The sequence below is a fragment of the Papio anubis genome, chromosome 20 (assembly GCF_008728515.1).
Source record: "Papio anubis isolate 15944 chromosome 20, Panubis1.0, whole genome shotgun sequence".
In the NCBI taxonomy this organism is placed as follows: Eukaryota; Metazoa; Chordata; class Mammalia; order Primates; family Cercopithecidae; genus Papio; species Papio anubis.
The window spans coordinates 1,834,073-1,854,008 of NC_044995.1; the positions used below are offsets into that span (position 1 = coordinate 1,834,073).

At 54.6% G+C, this 19,936-nt stretch overlaps 2 protein-coding genes across 6 annotated transcripts in view; one reads left to right on the forward strand and one right to left on the reverse strand.

Moving 5' to 3' along the window:
* Positions 1-12,726, reverse strand: FKRP (fukutin related protein). Of its 3 annotated transcripts, none has more exons than XM_031659127.1 (4): positions 12,656-12,725; positions 10,619-10,680; positions 9,774-9,880; positions 1-3,079 (listed from the first exon to the last, which is right to left on the reverse strand). In XM_031659127.1, exon 4 carries the CDS (start codon positions 3,038-3,040, stop codon positions 1,553-1,555), a length of 1,488 nt encoding a protein of 495 aa, XP_031514987.1. In that variant the 5' UTR covers positions 3,041-3,079; positions 9,774-9,880; positions 10,619-10,680; positions 12,656-12,725; the 3' UTR covers positions 1-1,552. The 3 variants fall into 3 exon arrangements, with proteins under 3 accessions (XP_031514987.1, XP_031514988.1, XP_031514989.1); XM_031659128.1 differs by lacking the exon at positions 12,656-12,725 and adding an exon at positions 11,705-12,296; XM_031659129.1 differs by lacking the exon at positions 9,774-9,880 and having other exon boundaries at positions 12,656-12,726.
* Positions 12,266-19,936, forward strand: part of STRN4 (striatin 4) — a 27,385-nt gene continuing 19,714 nt past the window's right edge. For all 3 annotated transcript variants that reach the window (XR_002519003.2, XR_002519004.2, XM_021931226.2), the window contains exon 1: positions 12,266-12,592. Coding sequence is in view for 1 of the 3 variants with exons in the window: in XM_021931226.2 (XP_021786918.1) it covers positions 12,311-12,592 (282 nt within the window). In the remaining 2 variants the exon portion in view is untranslated. The remainder of the gene's footprint in view (positions 12,593-19,936) is intronic.

Consider the following 19,936-nt stretch of genomic DNA (forward strand, 5'->3'; position numbering starts at 1 on the left):
TAATTTTAAAACGGAATAATTTAAGCTTTATTACTAACATACAGATAAGTATCTGTATGTCTTTATAAATAAATATACACATATTGGGAATACATGCCCAAATACCATTTATTCTTAGGTCCATAATCAAATAAGGAAGGCTGCCATTGCTTTCACCTGCTAAGTGAGTCTCCAAGCCTCTCTTGGGGACCATGACTAGAGAGGGGCATACTGGGTAAGACAATTGTGGGCTCCAGAGCCTGACCACCTGGGTTCAAGCCCCCAGTTTGCCCCTTCCTAAGCTGTCTGACCTTAAGCAAGCGACTTCACCATTCTGGCCTCAGCTTCCTCATCTGTATAATGAAAATAATAGCAGCTGTCACTTCAGAGGGCTGAGGTGAGGGACGCATCAGCTGATCCAACGGAAACACTGAGAATGGTGCCTGGTACCCAGCAGGTGCTCAGTGAGTGTGAGCTACGGTTATTGTCTACCCTGCCGTGCAAGTGGGGAAATAGGTGCAGACAGCTGAAATAATGAGGTAATAATCATGAGTGGAGCTGAGATTCAGAAGTCTGTTCTTTTTCTTTTTTAAAAATAGAGACGGGGTCTTGGCATGTTGACCAGGCTGGTCTAGAACTCCTGGGCTCAAGCGATCCTCCCACCTCGGCCGCCCAAAGTGCTGGGAATACAGGCGTGAGCCCCCGCGCCCGGTCCAGCACCCGGTTCTCGACGACAGCCGCACCTCGGAGCTCTGAGCATTTTCTCCTCTGCAAGACTGAAATACTTCTACTCAGTCTTGAATAGAATAGTTAAGAGTAGCATGCAGGTCACAGGGCTCTCTCAGGAGGGAAGGAGGTCGCAGTCCGAAAGAAGGGGAGGTGGTCACTGCTGTCCGCCTTCCACAGGGGCTTGGAGAGAAGTCCAAAGGCTGAAGAGAGTAGATGGCTATGGAACAGAGACCCTGGGCATACTGTCGCCCGGGCAGCCACAGTAGGCCACCAGGAGCGGGACCGGCGCGCCCTCTAGTGGCGGAAGCAATCCCTGCAGCCAAGGGTCCCGCATGCTGGAAGCTATTGAGGCACTGAGAAAGGGCGATGCTTCCCCAGGCCCACCTGGCTCATAAGCGATAGAGCCAGGATTTGAATCTTGCCAATCTGGCTCCAGAGCCTGCACTCTTTCTGTTTCCAAATCTCTGTCCCTGCCCTAGAGGGCAGGGCTCTTGGAATCTTGGGCAGGACACCTTTTTCGGGTCTGGGGCCCTGCTGGACCCTGCGGGACGGCGTGACATCCCTGGCTCCCTCCGTGACTGGGATGACCCAGAATGTCCCCATGCATATCCACGGCTCCCAGTGGGCATGACCATTTGAGAAATCTGGAGGTCGCTTCCCATCCTCCTCCTGGTGCTCTCCTCCTGCCAATGTCAGCCTTCTTTCATGCTCTCCCTCGAATTTCTTTCTTGGTCAGTTTCCCCCTTCCCTGTCTCCGCGACACCCCTCCACCCCTCACTGCTCACATAGAGCTTCTCCACATCCAGACAGACCCCTGAAAAACAAAGGCGAGGGTATCAGGGCTTCAGCCGCTTCCCGTCAGACTCAGCAGTGCCGGGTTGGGGTACTGGGGGTTCTCGATGACCCCGGGCCCGAACTTGAGCTCCAGGAAGCGGCGATAGTTGTTAGGCGCCTGCGCCACGAAGCCGGCAAAGGGCAGGGGCACCAGCGGCTGCAGGAAGTGCTCGGGGAACTCCACATCCTGCCGGTGGTCCAGCCACGTGTCCTTAGTCATGACGCCGTTGCGGGGATAGAAGGGCCACAGGTCCACGTGGAGGTGGTTGCTTTCGCTATACTGCACGCGAAAAAAGTCGCCCTCGACCGCCTTCTCCCATACGAAGCCGCGCTCATCCACCACCGAGCCGGCCTCTGCCCCCCGCAGCTGCTCGCAGTTGCCCACGTCCTCCAAGTAGATGCCCAGGTCCACGTCGTAGTCCCATGGGATGATGTCCCCGTGGCGGGCGGCCCCCAGCAGTGAGCCGCCCTCCAGCCAGTAGCGCACACCCGCGGCCTCCAGCACGCCCACCACGTAGCGGGCGGTCTCGCGCAGTGCGCGCAAGCAGCAAGGGGGCGTCCAGCGCTCCTCATAGAGGTAGGCGGGTGTATCGCCCACCACGGTTCCGAAGCAGCGCGTGGTCTCCTTGTTGCAGCCGAACCACTCCAGCCGCCCGCCCTCCCAGCTCACTAGGCGGATGCCCAGTGCACGGAGCAGCGCTGCCCGCCGAGCGCGCCCCTCGCGCTCAGCCTTCCAGCGCGCGTGGGCCGTGGTCAGCGGGGGCTGGCGCGCCGCGGCGAAAGTCAAGTCCAGCAGCTGCACAGCCCAGCCGCGAAGGGAGGTCTGCAGGAAGAGGCTGGTGCTCACCGGCCGGGCCAGAGGTGCGGAGAGGTTGAAGAGGTCACGGGCGCGCAGGAGCACCACAGCATCTCCGTCCAGGGCGTCGCAGCGGGGCGCGGCGGGGGCTGCGCCATAGCGGGCGGTCCACTCTCGCAGGCTGACGTTCAGGGCCAGGCACCTGGCAGGGTTGGCCGTGGCGACGGGGGCAGCCACCAGGCGTGCCTTTCCCACGCGGAGCGCCTCTACCATGCGCTCCAGCTGGCCCGGTGCCTCAGCCCGTGCCCCGTCAGGTACCAGGGCCACGAACTCGGTGGTCACATAGGTCTCCGGGCGCGAGGCTGCGGCTGGCCGGTCCAGGGCAGGCTGGAGCAGCGCCAGACGAACATTGGGGATGCGAGGCAGGGCCAGGGGCGGGTAGGGGAGCGTGTCGGCTGCCACCACCAAGGGCTGGGCCGGGTCTTGCTGCAGGAAGGAGTCCACCAGCTCGGGCACCGCGTTGTCAAATGCCTCGAACTCCCGCACCAGGACGGTGACGCGGGGGCCGGCAGCAGAGGCACGGCGGGGCCCCCGGGCCCGGGAATTCCTAGGCTGGTGCTGCAGCCAGGAGACATAGAAGAGGACCAGAAGGTTGAGGGTGATGGCGGCCGCCAGGGCAGCCTGGCAGCGGGTGAGCCGCATCGGGTCGAAGTCTGGGGCTAGCTGGGCCTCGAGGACATCCTGGGGAGGGGGATGAAAGGGAAGGCAGCAGCTGACTGTCAGAACCACCCCCTTCTGCCACCCTCAGCCTTTCCCCTTTGTACAGCTCTTTCTCAATTCCCTTTCTTCCCTATGGCTTCAGCTTTGACTTCCCCTTCTCCAGGAAGCACTCCGTGACCTCCCAGTCTGGGCCATGCACCAACTCTGGGTGTCCTCAGCCCCCTGGGTTCCCCCACCACAGCCTGACCACTCTAAGTCATCAGCGCTGGGGAAGAGGGTGTCTCCCTACTAGCATGCGAGACCCAGGAGGGTGGGACCTGAGCCTGGCTGGGTCACTGCTGGGTCCTCAAAACCAAAACAGAGCCAGATACACGTTAGGTGCTGGATGTTTTGTTTTGTTTTGTTTTTCCTTAAAGTGAATCACCTTCCCTTTGTCTTCATTCAGTGCCACCCTCTGCCTATTCTCTGTCAACTTATCCAGATTCAGGCTCAGTTTTAAACACCCTAAATCCATTCCCACTCTCATCTCCCTCTCTACCATTCCCTCCTCCAGGAAGCCACCCCCGATCTCCCCCTCCCTGCCCCTCAACACCCTGGTTCTGGCTCCAGGGTGAGGCTGATGCCACAGCTCTCAAGCCCCTCCCCTGCCGCCACCTCATACCCTGAAATCCTGTGCCATCCCATCATCTCCCTGATGGTCAGCCTGACAACTCTGATTTTGCATGAAAAGCCAGAAATATCTTTTAAAAATCAGAATTACCCAAATTTTAAAATGTTGGCCACTAATTAAGAATATTTTGGCGGGGCGCGATGGCTCACACCTATAATGCCAGCACTTTGGGAGGCCAAGGCGGGCGGATCATGAGGTCAGGAGATTGAGACCATCCTGGCTCACATGGTGAAACCCTGTCTCTACCAAAAATACAAAAAATTAGCCAGGCGTGGTGGTGGGCGCCTGTAGTCCCAGCTACTCGGGAGGCTGAGGCAGGAAAATGGTGTGAACCCGGGAGGCAGAGCTTGCAGTGAACTGAGATAGTACCACTGCGCTCCAGCCTGGGCAACAGAGTGAGACTCTGCCTCAAAAAAAAAAAACAAACAACTTTTTTTTTTTTTAACAGAATGAGTCAAACTAATAGAAACATGAAGTAGAATGACGGGTGTCGGGGTTGCGGGCAGGGGAATGGGGAGTTGTTTGATGGTACAGAGTTTCAGTTTGGGAAGATGAAAAGGTCCCAGAGGTTTGTCGGCACAATAATGTGAATGCACCTAACACGACTGAACTGTGTGCTGAAAAATGGTTAAGATGGTACATTTAATGTTATACGTATTTAATTAGAATTAAAAAAAATATTTTTAAGTAGGGTGCTGAAAAATATAAATGAAAAAAAGGTCAGGCTGGGCGTGGTGGCTCACGCCTGTAATCCCACACTTTGAGAGGACAAGGTGGGTGGATCACCTGAGGTCAAGAGTTTGAGACCAGCCTGGCCAACACGGTGAAACCCCATCTCTACTAAAAATACAAAAGTTAGCCAGGTGTGAGGGCGGGTGCCTGTAATCCCAGCTACTCAGGAGGCCGAGGCAGGAAATCACTTGAACCTGAGAGGTGGAGGTTGCAGTGAGCCGAGATGGCATCACTGCATTCTAGCCTGGGCGACAGAGCGAGACTCTGTCTTGAAAAAAAAAAAAAAGAAAAAGAAAAACAAAATACAAGTGGGGTGGGCCAGGTACAGTGACTCATGCCTGTGATCCCAGCAATTTGGGAGGCCAAGGCAGGAGGATCACTTGAACCCGGGAGGTGGAGGTTACAGTGAGCTGAGATGGCACCATTGCACTACAGCCTGGGTGACAGAGCGAGACTTCGTCTCGGGAAAAAAAAAAATAGAAAAAACAAATTAGGCCGGGCGCGGTGGCTCAAGCCTGTAATCCCAGCACTTTGGGAGGCCGAGGCGGGTGGATCACAAGGTCAGGAGATCGAGACTATCCTGGCTAACATGGTGAAACCCCGTCTCTACTAAAAATACAAAAAACTAGCCGGGTGCGGTAGCGGGCGCCTGTAGTCCCAGCTACTTGGGAGGCTGAGGCGGGAGAATGGCGTGAACCCGGGGGGCGGAGCTTGCAGTGAGCCGAGATCGTGCCACTGCACTCCAGCCTGGGAGACACAGTGAGACTCCGTCTCAAAAAAAAAAAAAAAAAAACAAATTAAAAAAAGAAAAACAAAACAAAAGTGGGGTGGGCCAGGTACAGTGACTCACACCTGTGATCCCACCAATTTGGGAGGCCAAGGCAGGAGGATCGCTTGAGTCCAGGAGTTCGAGACCAACCTGAGTAACATAAGGAGACTTCATCTCTACAAAAAATAAAAAATTAGCTGGGTGCGGTGCTACTCACCTATGGTCCCAACCACTCAGGATGCTGAGGTGGGGAATGGCTTGAGCCAGTGAGCCATGATCATGCCACTGTACTCAGCCTGGACGAGAGTGAGACCCTGTCTCAAAAAACCCAACAACAAAAAAGTGGGGTAGCTTGCATCAAAAGAGGCTGCCAACCTTAGGACACTCCCCTCCACATTCATTGGCCACACCCTCAAGCACCAGATGGCTCCCCACCGCGACTTTGAAAGTTTGGCTAGGGCCGGGCGCGGTGGCTCAAGCCTGTAATCCCAGCACTTTGGGAGGCCGAGACGGGCGGATCATGAGGTCAGGAGATCGAGAGACCATCCTGGCAACACGGTGAAACCCGTCTCTACCAAAAATACAAGCAGGCGGGTAAGAAGCGCCTGGTCCCAGCTACTTTCGGAGGCTGAGGCGGAGAATGGCGTGAGCCGGGAGGCAGAGCTGCAGTGAGCTGAGATCCGGCCACTGCACTCCAGCCCTGGGCTACAGAAGACTCGTCTCAAAAAAGAAAGTTTGGCTGGCGGGTCCAGCACAGGTGAATTCAGCCAGCTCTGGGTTCCAAGCAGATGATCAAATAAAGTGTCCCCATGATGACTTTTTGTAGGTTTCTGTCCTTCCTAGAGAGAGGGGACATCCAGCTAACCTCCCTATGTCCTAAATCCTCTGTCCCCTCCTCCCCATTTCCACAGCTCCCTCTTCAACCAGGTCCACCCACATTCCCATCCAACCTCCCCCGATCTCCTGGCAATTCCTCTCCTCGTGATAGCCAGAGGAGTCTTCCTAAAGCACAAGTCAGGCCTCTCCTTCCCCTGCTCTCAACTTGCCATGGCTCCCCAGTGCCCAGGGGAGAAAGTGGAAGCTTCTTCTGACATTCCCCTTGTCTGTTCCCCATTCCGCCCTCATCTCTTGCCATGCTTTCCCCAACCTGTATGCTTAAGTCACCCAGAACATTTTCTCAAACTGCTCTTATTTCTTTTCTTTTCTTCCTTTTCTTCTTCTTCTTTTTTTTTTTTTTTTTTGAGACGAAATTTCGCTTTTGTTCCCCAGGGTGAAGTGCAATGACACCATCTTGGCTCACTGCAACCTGTACCTCCCAGGTTCAAGCGATTCTTCTGCCTCAGCCTTCCAAGTAGCTGGGATTACAGGCATGCGCCACCATATCCAGCTAATTTTGTATTTTTAGTAGAGACGGCGTTTCTCCATGTTGGTCAGGCTGGTCTCGAACTCCTGACCTCAGGTGATCCACCCACCCTGGCCTCCCAAAGTGCTGGGATTACAGGCGTGAGCCACCGCACCCAGCCAAAAACAAGTTTTTTTTTTTTTTTGAGACAGAGTCTTGCTTTGTTGCCAGGCTGGAGTGAGGTGGTGCGATCTTGGCTCACTGCAACCTCCACCTCCCGGGTTCAAGTGATTCTCCTGCCTCAGCCTCCCAAGTAGCTGGGACTACAGAAGCGTGCCACCATGCCCGGCTAAGTTTTGTATTTTTAGTAGAGATGGGTTTTCACCATGTTGGCCAGCATGGTCTCAATCTCTTGACCTCATGATCCACCTGCCTTGGCCTCCCAAAGTGTTGGGATTACAGGCGTGAGCCACCGCACCCGGCCAAAACAATTTTTGTTTTTAAAGGGACAGCGTCTTGCTTTGCTGAGAAAAAATAAACAAAACTAGCTGGACGTGATGGCTTTTGCACCTGTAGTCCCAGTTACTTGGGAGGCTGAGGTGGGAAGATCACTTGAGCTGGGGAAGTCGGGGGTACAGTGAGCCATGATGGCACCATCGCACTCCAGCCCAGGCAATAGAGTGAGACCTTATCTTTTTTTTTTTGAAATGGAGTCTTGCTCTGTTGCCCAGGCTGGAGTGCAGTGGTGTAAACTCAGCTCACCGCAACCTCCGCCTCCCAGGTTCAAGCGATTCTTCTGCCTCAGCCTCCTGAGTAGCTGGGATTATAGGCATGAACCACCATGCCGGGCTAATTTTTGTATTTTTAGTAGAGACAGGGTTTCACCACGTTGGTCAGCTGGTCTCGAACTCCTGACCTCGTGATCTGCTCGCCTCGACCTCCCAAAATGCTGGGATTACAGGCATGAGCCACCGAGCCCAGCTTTTTTTTTTTTTTTTTTAAAAGCATCTCCCTATCACCCATGTACTTCCTATACCCCATTCCTGCCTTATTTTGCTCCCCTGGTAGTTGTCACGTGGATTTTACTTAGTCTGTTTGTTGCCAGAATCACCATGGAGGGCAGGGATCTGTTTTCCCTACTGTATCCCCAGAGCACAGCTCAGTGCCTGGCACATAGCAGGTGCTCAATAAATATGTGTTGAATGAATGAGTGACTTGAATTATTAACATAGGGAACGTGGGCTGGGTGTGGTGGTTCGCTCCTGTAATCCAAGAACTATAGGAAGCTGAGGCAGGAGGATCGCTTGAGCTCAGGAGTTCAAGACTAGCCCGGGCAACATAGTGGAACCCTGTCTCTACAAAAAATACAAAAATTAGCCAGGCATGGTGGAACCTACCTGTGGTCTCAGCTACTTAGGAGGGAGGCTGAGGTGGGAGGGTCCCTTGAGCCGAGGAGGTAGAGGCTGCAGTGAGCTGTGATCCAGCCACCGCACTCCAGCCTGGGTGACACAGTGAGACCCTGTCTCAAAAAAGAAAGACAGGAACCTCTGGCTCAGAGAGATGGGAAGGATGCAGGGATGAGAACCCAGGTCTCCGCTTCCGAGGCCCTGGCTCTTGCTACACTGTCTGACTGACTCTGGGTCGGCCAGGAGGTGCCCAGCAGGGCAGAGGACAGCAGCCAGGTCCTGGCTACCCTCAGGCCCACCACGGACCTTGGCCCTTGCAGAGCAGACACCAGTGGGTTTGATGGCCAGATAAGGAGGTGCCACCTGCTGGTGAGGATGTGAGGGAAGCTGAGGCGGGGAAAGGAATCATCCAGTACCCTGACAAAGCCACGTAGACTTCACCACCTCTAAGGGCTACAAACTCCTTCACTGGGGCAAAGTGGATGCAATGATGATTTTGAAGGTCTGAATGTTCTAAATTTTTCTGAATCGGAGGATAATAATAACAATTCTAGCAGCTCACCCTGTGCCAGGCCCTGTTCTAAGCACTTTATGCATATTCACTTATTTAATCCTCACGTTATGATCACATTTAAAAATGGAAACCAGTTGATGCGGTGGTTCACGCCTGTGATCCCAGCACTTTGGGAGGATGAGGCGGGGGGAGATTGCTTGAGTCTGGGATTTTGAGACCAGCGTGGACTGGTAAGACCCCATCTCTACAAAAAAATTAAAAAATTAGCCGGGCATGGTGGTGCGCGCCTGTAGTCCCAGCTACTCTGGTGGCTGAAGTCGAAGGATTTCTTGAGCCTAGGAGGCAGAGGCTGCAGTGAGTTGAGACTTTGCCACTGCACTCCAGCCTGTGTGACAGTGACACAGTGAGACCTTATCTCAAAAGTAAAAAAAAAAAAAGGAAATAAAGGCACACAGAGTTAAAGAGTTAAGTCTCTGGGCAACAAGAGTGCCCAGAGTTGTCTTAAAGAGTTAAGTCTCTTTAACTCTCTGTCAAGGTCACACAATGGGAAGTAGTGGACCCAAGAGTTGATCCAAGAAGCTGGCTACAGAGCTGTGCTTTAAACCAATAAACTTTGCCTTCTCTCTTGGGTTCTTTCTGAAGCCCTGACTCTCAACCCATCTTTGGTGAGCCTTCCCCAGCCCTAACCTGACAGGTGCTTTCAAAGCTTGGCTGTGGCACATTAATAAATTAATTCAACTCGGTAACTCAACAAACTCAAGTATTCTTTGTAGTGGACCCTGTGTTTTGAGGATACAGAATGAATGAGGTACTCATTAGGTCAGCCCTCCAGAAGACAGAAAGAAGACTGACAGGGCCACCTGTGGTGGCTCACACCTGTAATCTCAGTACTTTCAGAGGCCCAGGCGGTCGGATCACCTGAGGTCAGGAGTTAGAGACCAGCCTGGGCAACATGTGAAACCCCCTCTCTATCAAAAAATACAAAGATTAGCTGGGCATGGTGGTGTGCACCTGTAATCCCAACTATTGGGGAGGCTGAGGTGTGAGAATCACTTGAACTCAGGAGGCGGAGGTTGCAATGAGCCAAGATTGATCCACTGCACTCCAGCCTGGGCGAGATCGTGTCCCAAAAAAAAAAAAAAAAAAAAAAAAAAAGACGGACAACAACCATACAACTTACAGACAGGGCAAGAAACCAGCAAGGGGCGCAAGAGTAGAAACAAGGGGCTTGCCTTAGAAATGGTAGTCAGAGCCAGAGAGGACAGTTAAGCTGAGAACTTACTTGTCTCTCCAGTCCCCACAAAACAATGTAAATGAATCCAAATTCTCTTCAGGCCTTGGGTTCATGGGGTCTGAGCTGTGATTTGGCCTGAGCCTCAGTTCCTGCATCTGTGGAATGGGAATGTGACGGTTAGAAAAAAATGAGAGAGGCCGGGCGCGGTGGCTCAAGCCTGTAATCCCTGCACTTTGGGAGGCCGAGATGGGCGGATCACGAGGTCAGGAGATCGAGACCATCCTGGCTAACACAGTGAAACCCCGTCTCTACTAAAATACAAAAATAGCGAGGCGAGGTGGTGAGCCTGTAGTCCCAGCTACCGGGAGGCTGAGGCGAGGAATGGCGTGAACCGGGCTGAGCCGTGAGCTGAGATCAGGCCACTGCACTCCAGCCTGGGCTACAGAGCGAGACTCCGTCTCAAAAAAAAAAAAAAAAAAAAAAAAAAGAAAAAAATTAGAGGTCTGGGCGCGGTGGCTCATGCCTGTAAATTCTAGCACTTTGGGAGGCCGAGGCAGGTGGATCCGCGAGGTCAGGGTTGAGACCAACCCTGGCCAACAAGGTGAAACCCCGTCTCTACTAAAAATACAAAACATTAGCCAGGCGTGGTGGCGGGCGCCTGTAATCCCAGCTACTCGGGAGGCTGAGGCAGGAGAATCACTTGAACCTAGGAGGTGGAGGCTGCAGTGAGCTGTGACCGTACCACTGCATTCCAGTCTGGGCAACAGAGCAAGACTCTGTCTCAAAAAAAAAAAAAAAAAGAAAAGAAAAAAATGAGAGACATGGGAAAGCCTTAGGAAATAAGGGAAGGGCAGTTTCCATGAGAATGCGGGTGACACTGAGGGACTTCTTACCTCCTAGGTTGCAGGCTGGGGGAGTTCCAGGAGGGCAGTTCCAGCCCAGCTGAGCTGCGCTCCTGAGAGGAGAACCAGAAAACCCCAAATTAGCCATTTCTGTACAATAGAGCACAATTTCATCTTATCCACAATAGTGGCAAGAGAAAGGTCAGGGAATCCTTTCTCTTGAAGTCCCATAATCTCAGGCACCACCTGGGGTGTCTCAGGAGTGGGGTGGGGTGAATGGGAGGGATGTCAGTTATTACAGCAACCTATAACCATCCCTCTAGCATGAATGTGTCCAGAAAAGGTAGGGCTAGAAGCCAACAGAAGCTGTTACCATGACAACCCCCTCCCTAGACACACTCCACCTCTGAGAGATTCTTAAAACATCCCCTGGCCAGGGGCGATGGCTCACACCTGTAATTCCAGCACTTTGGGAGGCTGAGGCGGGCCTAAGGCTGATCACCTGAGGTCGGGAGTTCAAGACCAGCCTGACCAACATGGAGAAACCCCGTCTCTACTAAAAAAAAAAAAATTAGCCAGGCGTGGTGGCACATGCCTGTAATCCCAGCTACTCAGGAGGCTGAGGCAGGAGAACGGCTTGAACCAGGGAGGCAGGGGTTGTGGTGAGCTGAGATCGGGCCATTGCATCCCAGCCTGGGCAACAAGAGTGAAACTCCATCTCCAAAAAAAAAAAAAAAAAAAATTCCCCTCCTTGGTTGGGCTTGGTTCCTAGGGTCACTGGAAGGGGGCTTCTCTATTACCATAGTAACCAGGCCTTGACCTTGCCTGTTTCTCGTCCCCCAGAGGATGGTCCAGGCCCTGTAACCATAGCAACTGTTCCTCAGCAGAGCATCTCCTCCTCTAAATAAAAACACCTGGTTGGTTTGGTGCATGGGCCTCCCACAATGGGAAGGGGAAGACGGTTACCACGGTAATGCCAACTAGGTGGCTATGGGGGAGGGGCTGGGGAAGAGGTGCTTCTCTTAGAGATCAGCGTCTTTGGGGCTGGGGTACTTTCTACCTGAATGCTAGGTGTGGGGGGTTGCCATAGTAACCAATGAGGAAAGGAGCAGAAGGACCACCAGGGACTTAGGTTACCTTAGCAACCTTCTCCTGGTGCAGAGTCCGAAGAGGTTTGGGGCTCCATAACCACAAAGGTGGAAGGGAGGGGAAGGCTGTCCCCCACCAACTCGCCCCCACCAATGGGGAAGGGTTACCATGACAACCGACCTGGACAGGAATCAGAGAGGATGGGGCCACTGCTGGTCGCCCTTTCTCTCAGAGTAAAAGTAATTGCCCAGGAGAGTGATGTTTGGGTGTGGAAGGGGTAAGGCTCTTTCTCTGGGGCGGAGTAGGAGGAGGGGGGCAGAAAGTGGCCCCTTCCTCAGTCTCACTCCAGCGAGGGGGACCGTCGTGCGGGGCCTGGGTCTCCCTCGCCCTCCTCGGGGCGCGATCTCCCTCCCGCCGCCCCCCGCGCGGGCACGCTAGCCCTCGGGGTCGACCCGGGTGGGCGAGGCTCGTGCCCGGCCTCGCGCTCTCCGCCAGCCCCTCTTCCCACTGTCCTCCGTCAGGCGCGCGCGGGGTGGTGGGGTGTGTGTGTGTGTGTGTGTGTGTGTATGTGTGTGGTGGTGGTGGGGGGGGTGTTGGAGCGCCCGCGCAGGCGCGCGAAGCATAGCGGGCGCGCGGGCCGGCCCCGGGGCCTCCATGATGGAGGAGCGAGCGGCCGCCGCGGTCGCCGCCGCCGCCTCCTCCTGCCGTCCGCTCGGCTCAGGCGCGGGCCCTGGCCCCACTGGGGCGGCCCCGGTCTCCGCCCCTGCCCCCGGGCCGGGCCCGGCAGGTAAGGGAGGCGGCGGCGGAGGCAGCCCTGGGCCCACGGCGGGCCCGGAGCCCCTGAGCCTGCCGGGGATCCTGCACTTTATCCAGCACGAGTGGGCGCGCTTTGAAGCCGAGAAAGCCCGCTGGGAGGCCGAGCGCGCCGAGTTACAGGTGAGCGCCGTCCCGGGACCCCCGACCCCCCACCCGGCCCGGCCCGGCCCGGCCCGGCCTCACCCGCCGCCGCCGCCGCCGCCGCCATCTTGGAGCAATGGCCGCCGGGACGGCCGGGAGGGGGCGGGAGGGGACCGCGACGGTCCCGGAGGGCGAGTGAGGGGCCGTCCGAGGGGTGTCCTGAGGGCACCCCGGGTGGGAGGGGACCGGGACGGCCCGAGGTGGGAGTGGAGGGACCGGGGGTGGGAGGGATCACCGGGACCGGCCGAGAGAGAGCGGCCGAGGTACCAGAACTGGCTGGGAGTGGGACTGGGACTGGAACTGAGCGCGCCGGCCGCGGGGCTCCTGAGAGAGGCGACTCGGGCCCTAGAGGGGAGCCCAAGAGAACTCGGGAAAGGGTGTGGAGAGGAGCTGGAGGGGTCTGGGAAAGACCTGAGTGGTCTCCTGTGGGAGTGAGCAGAAGCTCGGCGGGCGCAGAGGGACCCCCGACCCCGGCCCTAGCCAGGTGCAGGTGGGAAGTAGAAGCGTCCGAGGGGGGACTTGGGACACGCTGGGAAAGAGCGGATCCAGACCGGGAACCGGGAGGAGTTAGGGAGAGGAAGTCCGGGAGCCTGAGATGGGTGTGTTTCGGGACGACTGGACAGTGGGCACGGAAGGGTGGCTGTGTAAGGACCCGAGAGGTGGGAAGAGAGTTTCGAGGGGTCCAGGATGAAGGTGTGTGGCTTTCCCTCTTAGGGGAAACTTTGGGGATCCCGGGCATGTGTGGCTGCAGAGTGCAGGGAAGGGATCTTTGGAGTGGAAGTGTGGACAGAACAGGAGATGTACCCTAGGAGCCTGGGTGGGAGAACTTGAGAGTGGACGTTCCACTTGGGGGTGTGCAGGAGTGGGCGCGATGGCACTGAGATGGGACGTGTGTGTAGGATGTAGGAAGAGAACCCTGAACTGGAGTGTGGGGGTGTCGGGCATGTCCAGTATGGAGGTGAGGGTCCTGGGATGGTGCCAATGAGGACGAGTTAGGTGTTACCCTGGGGTGATGCTTTAGGGGGGAGAATTTTGTAGAGCCCGAAGGCAACATGAGGAGGCATCTCAGAGAGAACGGGGGTAGGGTGGGGTTGGGGGGAAGGAGATATGTTTGTGGAAGTCCTGGGAAAAGACCCCATGGTTTGTGGGGTAGCTTGGGACAGGGATATGCTCCGGGCTGATGTGTGGAAGAGTCTGAAGAGTTCGGCTGGGGTTTGTGACCTCGTGGAACATCAGGTCCATTGGCAGTGACTGGAGGATCATGGAGATGTCCGGATTTGAAGGGATCAGGAATGGCCCACTGGAAGTCTGAAGATTCTTGGACTGGGTTATTATTAGCAGAAATTGTCAGTACTTTTCTGCTAGTATTCCTTGTAGCAGCCCACGTTTCCCCTTCTGATTTGCCGTTTTCTATCTAGTGGAAGCTGGCACCCAAATAAATAACTGATGAGAATTTTGTCGGTAGGGATGGGGTGCGGTGGTTCATGCCTGTAATCCCAGCACTTAGGGAGGCTGAGGTGGGAGGATCCCTTGAGCCCAGGAGTTCCAGGCCAGCCTGGCCAACATAGCAAGACCTCATCTCTACAAAAAAGTACAAAAATTAGCCGGGCGTGGTGATGTGTACCTGTAGTCCCAGCTACTCAGGAGGCTGAGGTGGGAGGATTGCTTGAACCCCGGAGGTTGAGGCTGCAGTGAGCCATGATTGCACCACTGCACTCCAGCCTGGGCGAAAGAGTGAGATCCTATCTCAGAAAACAACAACAACAAAAACTGCATTTTGTTCATAGGATGAGTAAAGACCTCAAGTAACTCTCCCCCTGCCCTCACTTGTGGTGGCTGAGGCTTGGAGCTGGGGTGGGAGCAGAATCCTTATGTAACTGCTCTCACTTGTGTCCCACTCTCTACTTCCGAAGCTCTTTCCCAGCATACATCTCATCAGATCTTCTCAGTGCCCCGTGATGTAGCAGAGGCAGTGTCATTACCTCACTCAGCAATAACGGCACCAGCTGCAATTTAGTGAGCACATACCATGTCTGGGGCTGTGTATCAAGTACTGTAGATACGAGCTGTCATTTCATTCTTGTGGCCTTCTGGGAGGGTAAAGGATATTCCCCCTGCCTTTAAAAAAAAAAGCACGAGGAAATGGAAGTTTTGAGAGGGTGATTTATCGAGGATCCCAGCAGATGAGCAGAAGGGCTTGTCTGTGGACCTTTTTTTTTTTTCTTTTGAGACAGAGTCTCACTCTGTCACCCAGGCTGGAGTGCAGTGGCATGATCTCGGCTCATTGCAACCACTACCTCCCAGTTGCAAGCAATTCTCCTGCCTCAGCCTCCCAAGTAGCTGGGATTACAGGTGTGCACCACCACGCCTGGCTGATTTTTGTATTTTTAGTAGAGATGGGGGTTTTGCCACGTTGGTCAGGCTGGTTTTGAACTCCTGGCCGCCAGAGATCCACCTGCCTCGGCCTCCCAAAGTGCTGTGATTACAGGTGTAAGCCACCATGCCCGACCGTCGGTGGACTTTTAAGCACATGTTCTGTACCTCTCTGCTACCCAGTACAGTTGAGAAAATTGGTTCAGGCAGGTGTAGTGGCCTCCCCAGGGTCACCCAAGCAGTCATAGCAGAGCTTGGACTGAATCTTAGCCTCTGGGATGTTGCACCAGTGCACTGCACAGCACCCACCACACCATCTTCTCATCCTGGAGGCTGATGAGAGAAAAGATGTTTATCCCCTCACTTAATGACCCTTCTTGGAGTTTGAGAGGAACTAGTGTCTGGCATGGTGCCAGCACTGTCACTTTGCACTTTTGTTTTCTTTTATTGTTACATTAGTAAAAATTCAGACATCTCAGAGGGGTGTGTGTGTGTGTATACACATATATATGTGAGTGAAAAAGGAAAGTTCCTTCTCTTCATCCCTTTCTTGCTCTTCTCTCCCGAGAGAAAAGAGTTATTGTGTTTGTGTAATAGATGAACTGCTGCTGTATGTATCATTCTGTGACATAATGTGTTTTGGTTTTCTTTCATATCAGCACAGAGAACTCTTTCTTACGCTTTTTCATAGCTGCATAGAGTCCCATGGGATGTTTACACCATAGCTGATTGAGTGTGACCCTGGTTGGTGGACTTTTAGATTTTTTCTAGTTTTTCTCCCCATCAGACATGGCTGCAGTGAGTACCCCTTATTCATGTGCGAGTGTGAAGCAGAACAGATGAGTGGAATAGTAGAATGGATGTGTTTATGAAACAGTGATTGGGCTGGGCGCGGTGGCTCGCGCCTGGAATCCCAGCACTTTGGGAGGCTGAGGCAGGTGGATCACGAGGTCTGGAGTTCAAGACCAGCATGGCCAGTATGGTGAAACCCTGTCTCTACTAAAAATACAAAAATTAGTCAGATGTGGTGGCAGGCGCCTGTAGTCCCAGCTGCTCGGGAGGCTGAGGCAGGAGAATCACTTGTACCCGGGAAGCGGAAGTTGCAGTGATCCGAGATCATACCACTGCACTCCAGCCTGGGTGACAGAGCGAGATGCCATCTCAAAAAAAAAGAAAAGAAAAAGAAACAGGGATTGACTCTGCCATGTTGACCCACCAGTTTACTCTCCCATCAGCGGCACCTCTTTTACACACCTTTACTTGAACGCTTAGCGCTAACAGACAGTGTGACTTCCCCCGTGAGATCCCTTAAGACCTGGGCAGTGTCAGATTTTCCTGATGGACTCTGAATAACTTTTCTGTGAAGAGCTTAATACAGCTGCTCCTAGCAGAAGACCTGCCGTGCGACCCTGTTTAGTACACGTGTGTTGAATGGCAGGGAAGGCAGCCCCTCGGGAGGTCCTGGCAGTAGGCGCCGTAAGTTTGGAGCAGGAAGGTGGTGGAGCTTCAGTCTGATAATGAGCAGGCATTTGCTAGGTGGGGGATTCTGAGAAGTAGGTGATGCGGTTTCTGCCCATCTGAAACTTCCAGGCTGGCAGAGGAAGCTTGTTCGTGCAGGGGACCGCAAAGCTGTAGTTGATTGTGTGGCTCTGCCCCTGTTCTGTGGCAACTCTGAGAGGGGAAGCTTTTTTTTTTTTTTTTTTTGAGACGGAGTCTGGCTCTGTCGCCCAGGCTGGAGTGCTGTGGCCGGATCTCAGCTCACTGCAAGCTCCGCCTCCCGGGTTTACGCCATTCTCCTGCCTCAGCCTCCGGAGTAGCTGGGACTACAGGAGCCCGCCACCTCGCCCGGCTAGTTTTTTTTGTATTTTTTAGTAGAGACGGGGTTTCACCGTGTTAGCCAGGATGGTCTCGATCTCCCGACCTCGTGATCCGCCCGTCTCGGCCTCCCAAAGTGCTGAGATTACAAGCTTGAGCCACCGCGCCCGGCCGAGGGGAAGCTTTTTGAGGATAGGAGGGACATTTTAATGAGGGATCTGAACTGGAGATTTGTATAGGAGCAGTGACAGGGAGCTGCAGTGAGTGCGGTGCCAGCAGAGAATGTGCGGAGCTGTCCCCTCCCCACTCCGGCTTCCTGGGGGCTCATCCCTGCCAGCAGCTGTTGAAGCTTGGGAAGGAGCCCCTTAGGAGATGCAGGGCTAGGTGGCACGAAACGGGAACTCCTCCCAGGGAGCTGGGACAGGAAGCAGCGAATTCAGAGAGGCATCAGCTCCTGGGAGGACTGAATTGCTAGGACTCCTCCGAAGCCTTTAGATGTTGCCTTGCTGGGAATAGCTGGAGGGGCGGAGAGGCAGTAGCTGCCAGGTATCAGAAGGTTTTGGGGGCACGTGCTCTGTGGCTCTGGCCAGAGGGAGTGGCAGTGGGTGGGTGTGATGAGCAGTGGTGAGCGGCACTTCCAGATCCCGGATTGACCCTCAGGCCTACCACAGCCCTTGGCACTTGCAGACCAGGCAGCCAGTGGGGACTGCTGGCATCTGCAGCGAGGGAAGGACTGGCCACTGATGCTTCCCGTTTTTGTTGGGTTTCCACCTCCCTGAGACGCTCCAACCACATCTTTCTGGTTCTGTTTCCAGAGGCACTGGAAAAGGGACAGCAAAGCAGAGTGGGCGGCTGAGACCCTTACGTCCTCATTAGGAGGAGGGAGACCATGGCCCAATGAGGCAGCAGAGGGATGAAGGGGGAACCCAACCAGTGACAGGTCTGGGTGGGATGCCCGACTCCGCCTCCCGCCCCCACAGATAGACCTCCAGTGTGCCCCCGTCCTAGTCCAGGCCACTGCCGTTCTGTCCTGGGATTTCTGGGACTGCCCTCATCTGTGATGGGGGTCTCTGTGTCCAGCTCTGCCGCTCTCCTGCTCCCTCGTCAGTTCTCCATGTTTTAGCTGGGGCTGCCCTTGTAACATGCGAATCGGTTACCTCTCTCTACTTAAAACCCTTCCATGGCTTCCCTGAGCCTTTTACACATTCTGAAGCAGCCATCCTGGCCTTTTTAGAGTTCCTTAAGCCCACTGTGCTGCTCTTGCCTCCGTCCTCTGCCAGCAGGGCCCTTCCCTCCCCTGGCTAACTTCTCTTCAGCTTCAGGCCTTAGCTGAACTGTCGCCTCTTGTCCCTCCTCCCATAGCATCCTTCACTCCCACAACGGGGTCTAGTCACATTGCGTGTGAGCTGCTGCTCATGTCTGTCTCCTGCACGGGACTGAGCCCTGTGGGTGCAGGAACCACGTGGCTCCTCTGTTATTGCCCAGTGCCTTACTGGGGCACCTCATGCGTGTGGGCAATCACCAAACAGTGGCAGGTGTTGACCAAGGTGTAGGTTCCCAGCAGGCTGAACTGCCCCGGGAGGTTGAGGAATCAATCACCAAAGCCCAGGAGGGCAGGGAAGAGAGTGAGGAGGAAAGTCAGAGCTTGTCTTTGGTGGTCGGTCCGCCTCTCCTCACACATTCTCCAGTGATTCAGAGAGTAGATTTGGGGGACCGAGAAGATACATGAAGGACAGAAACGCCTTAGAGATGTTGATGTCAGATAAGTAGTTTCCCCATCTGGCCTTGGATGTTTATATACATATGTGTTGGTAAAAAGTGTTAAGAGGGGGAAAAAAAATCCCATTCTCGAAGCGGACAGATGAGGTTCTTTTCTATAAGGTAACTGGTGACATGTATTTCTTTTTTTTTGAGACAAAGTCTCGACCTGTCACCCAGGCTGGAGTGCAGTAGCACGATCTTGGCTCACTGCAACCTCCACCTCCCAGGTTCAAGCGAGTCTCCTGCCTCAGCCTCCCAAGTAGCTGGGACTTCAGGTGTGTACCACCACGCCTGGCTAAGTTTTTTGTATTTTTAGTAGAGATGGGGTTTCACCATGTTGCCCAGGCTGGTCTCGAACTCCTGACCTTAAGTCATCTGCCCACCTCAACCTCCCAAAGGGCTGGGATTATAGGTGTGAGCCACTGTGCCTGGCCATTTCATTGATCTACAGATCAAGTAGAAACAGACATTTCTACTTGATCTGGGGTCTCCAAGGGATCCTGCCTCCTGTAAGGAACTGGGCCCATTTTGGATTTGCAAAAAATGTACATGGAGAGTAAAAGTGATAAGAGAAGTAGAAGCTGGCATTTGTTAGCCTTTATTCTGTGCCAGGCCTTGGACTGAGCAGAAGCTAGCACATGAGGGGAGGGCACTCTTATGAGTCTCATTTTCTGGAGGGGCAAATAGAGGCTCAGAGAAGGCCAATGACCTGCCTAAGATCATGTAGCGAGTAAGTGTCTAAGTTGGGCCTGGAGCTCTGGCTGTTCTGGGCTGGAATGGTGGGGTGCTTGGGGAGAAGCCAGAGATGAGCCCTGGGCCAGGGCTTTGGCACAAGGGCTTCTGGACCATGGTCAGAGGCCAGGATCCTGCCTGGAAGGCAGTGGGCCCAGTGTCTCTAAATGACTTGTTGACAGACTGGAGCAGACAGGGCAGCTCAAGCCAGCAGACGGTGTGAAGTGCTTGGCAGGAACCCGGGGTCGTGTCTGTGGCACATTTCTCTCACACCCTGGGCAGAATGCAGTGGGATGGCTGGTCCCACAGTGGGCTTGGCTTGTAAAGCTTTTGTATTGGAGCGGGAGCCGAGCCAAGCCACCCACTCTTGTCCCAAAGCTCCAGAAGTAGCTTCCCACGCCTCCCAGAGACAGATGCTCTGGTAAGAATAGTGGGACACCACCTCCACCAGTAGCCTTAGGGACAGCACCTGCCAGAGGGTGTTGGGGGGAGTCCAGGGCAGTGAATGCCCACCCTCCTCTCCACTGCCATCCCTGACCCGACTTCCCTCCAAAAGCAGCCAGCAAGTGAGGCCTAGGCTGTCCCCATTGTCATCTCAGGGTTTAAGGGCTCCCCTTCGGCCCTCGTTGTGGATGACGTGGC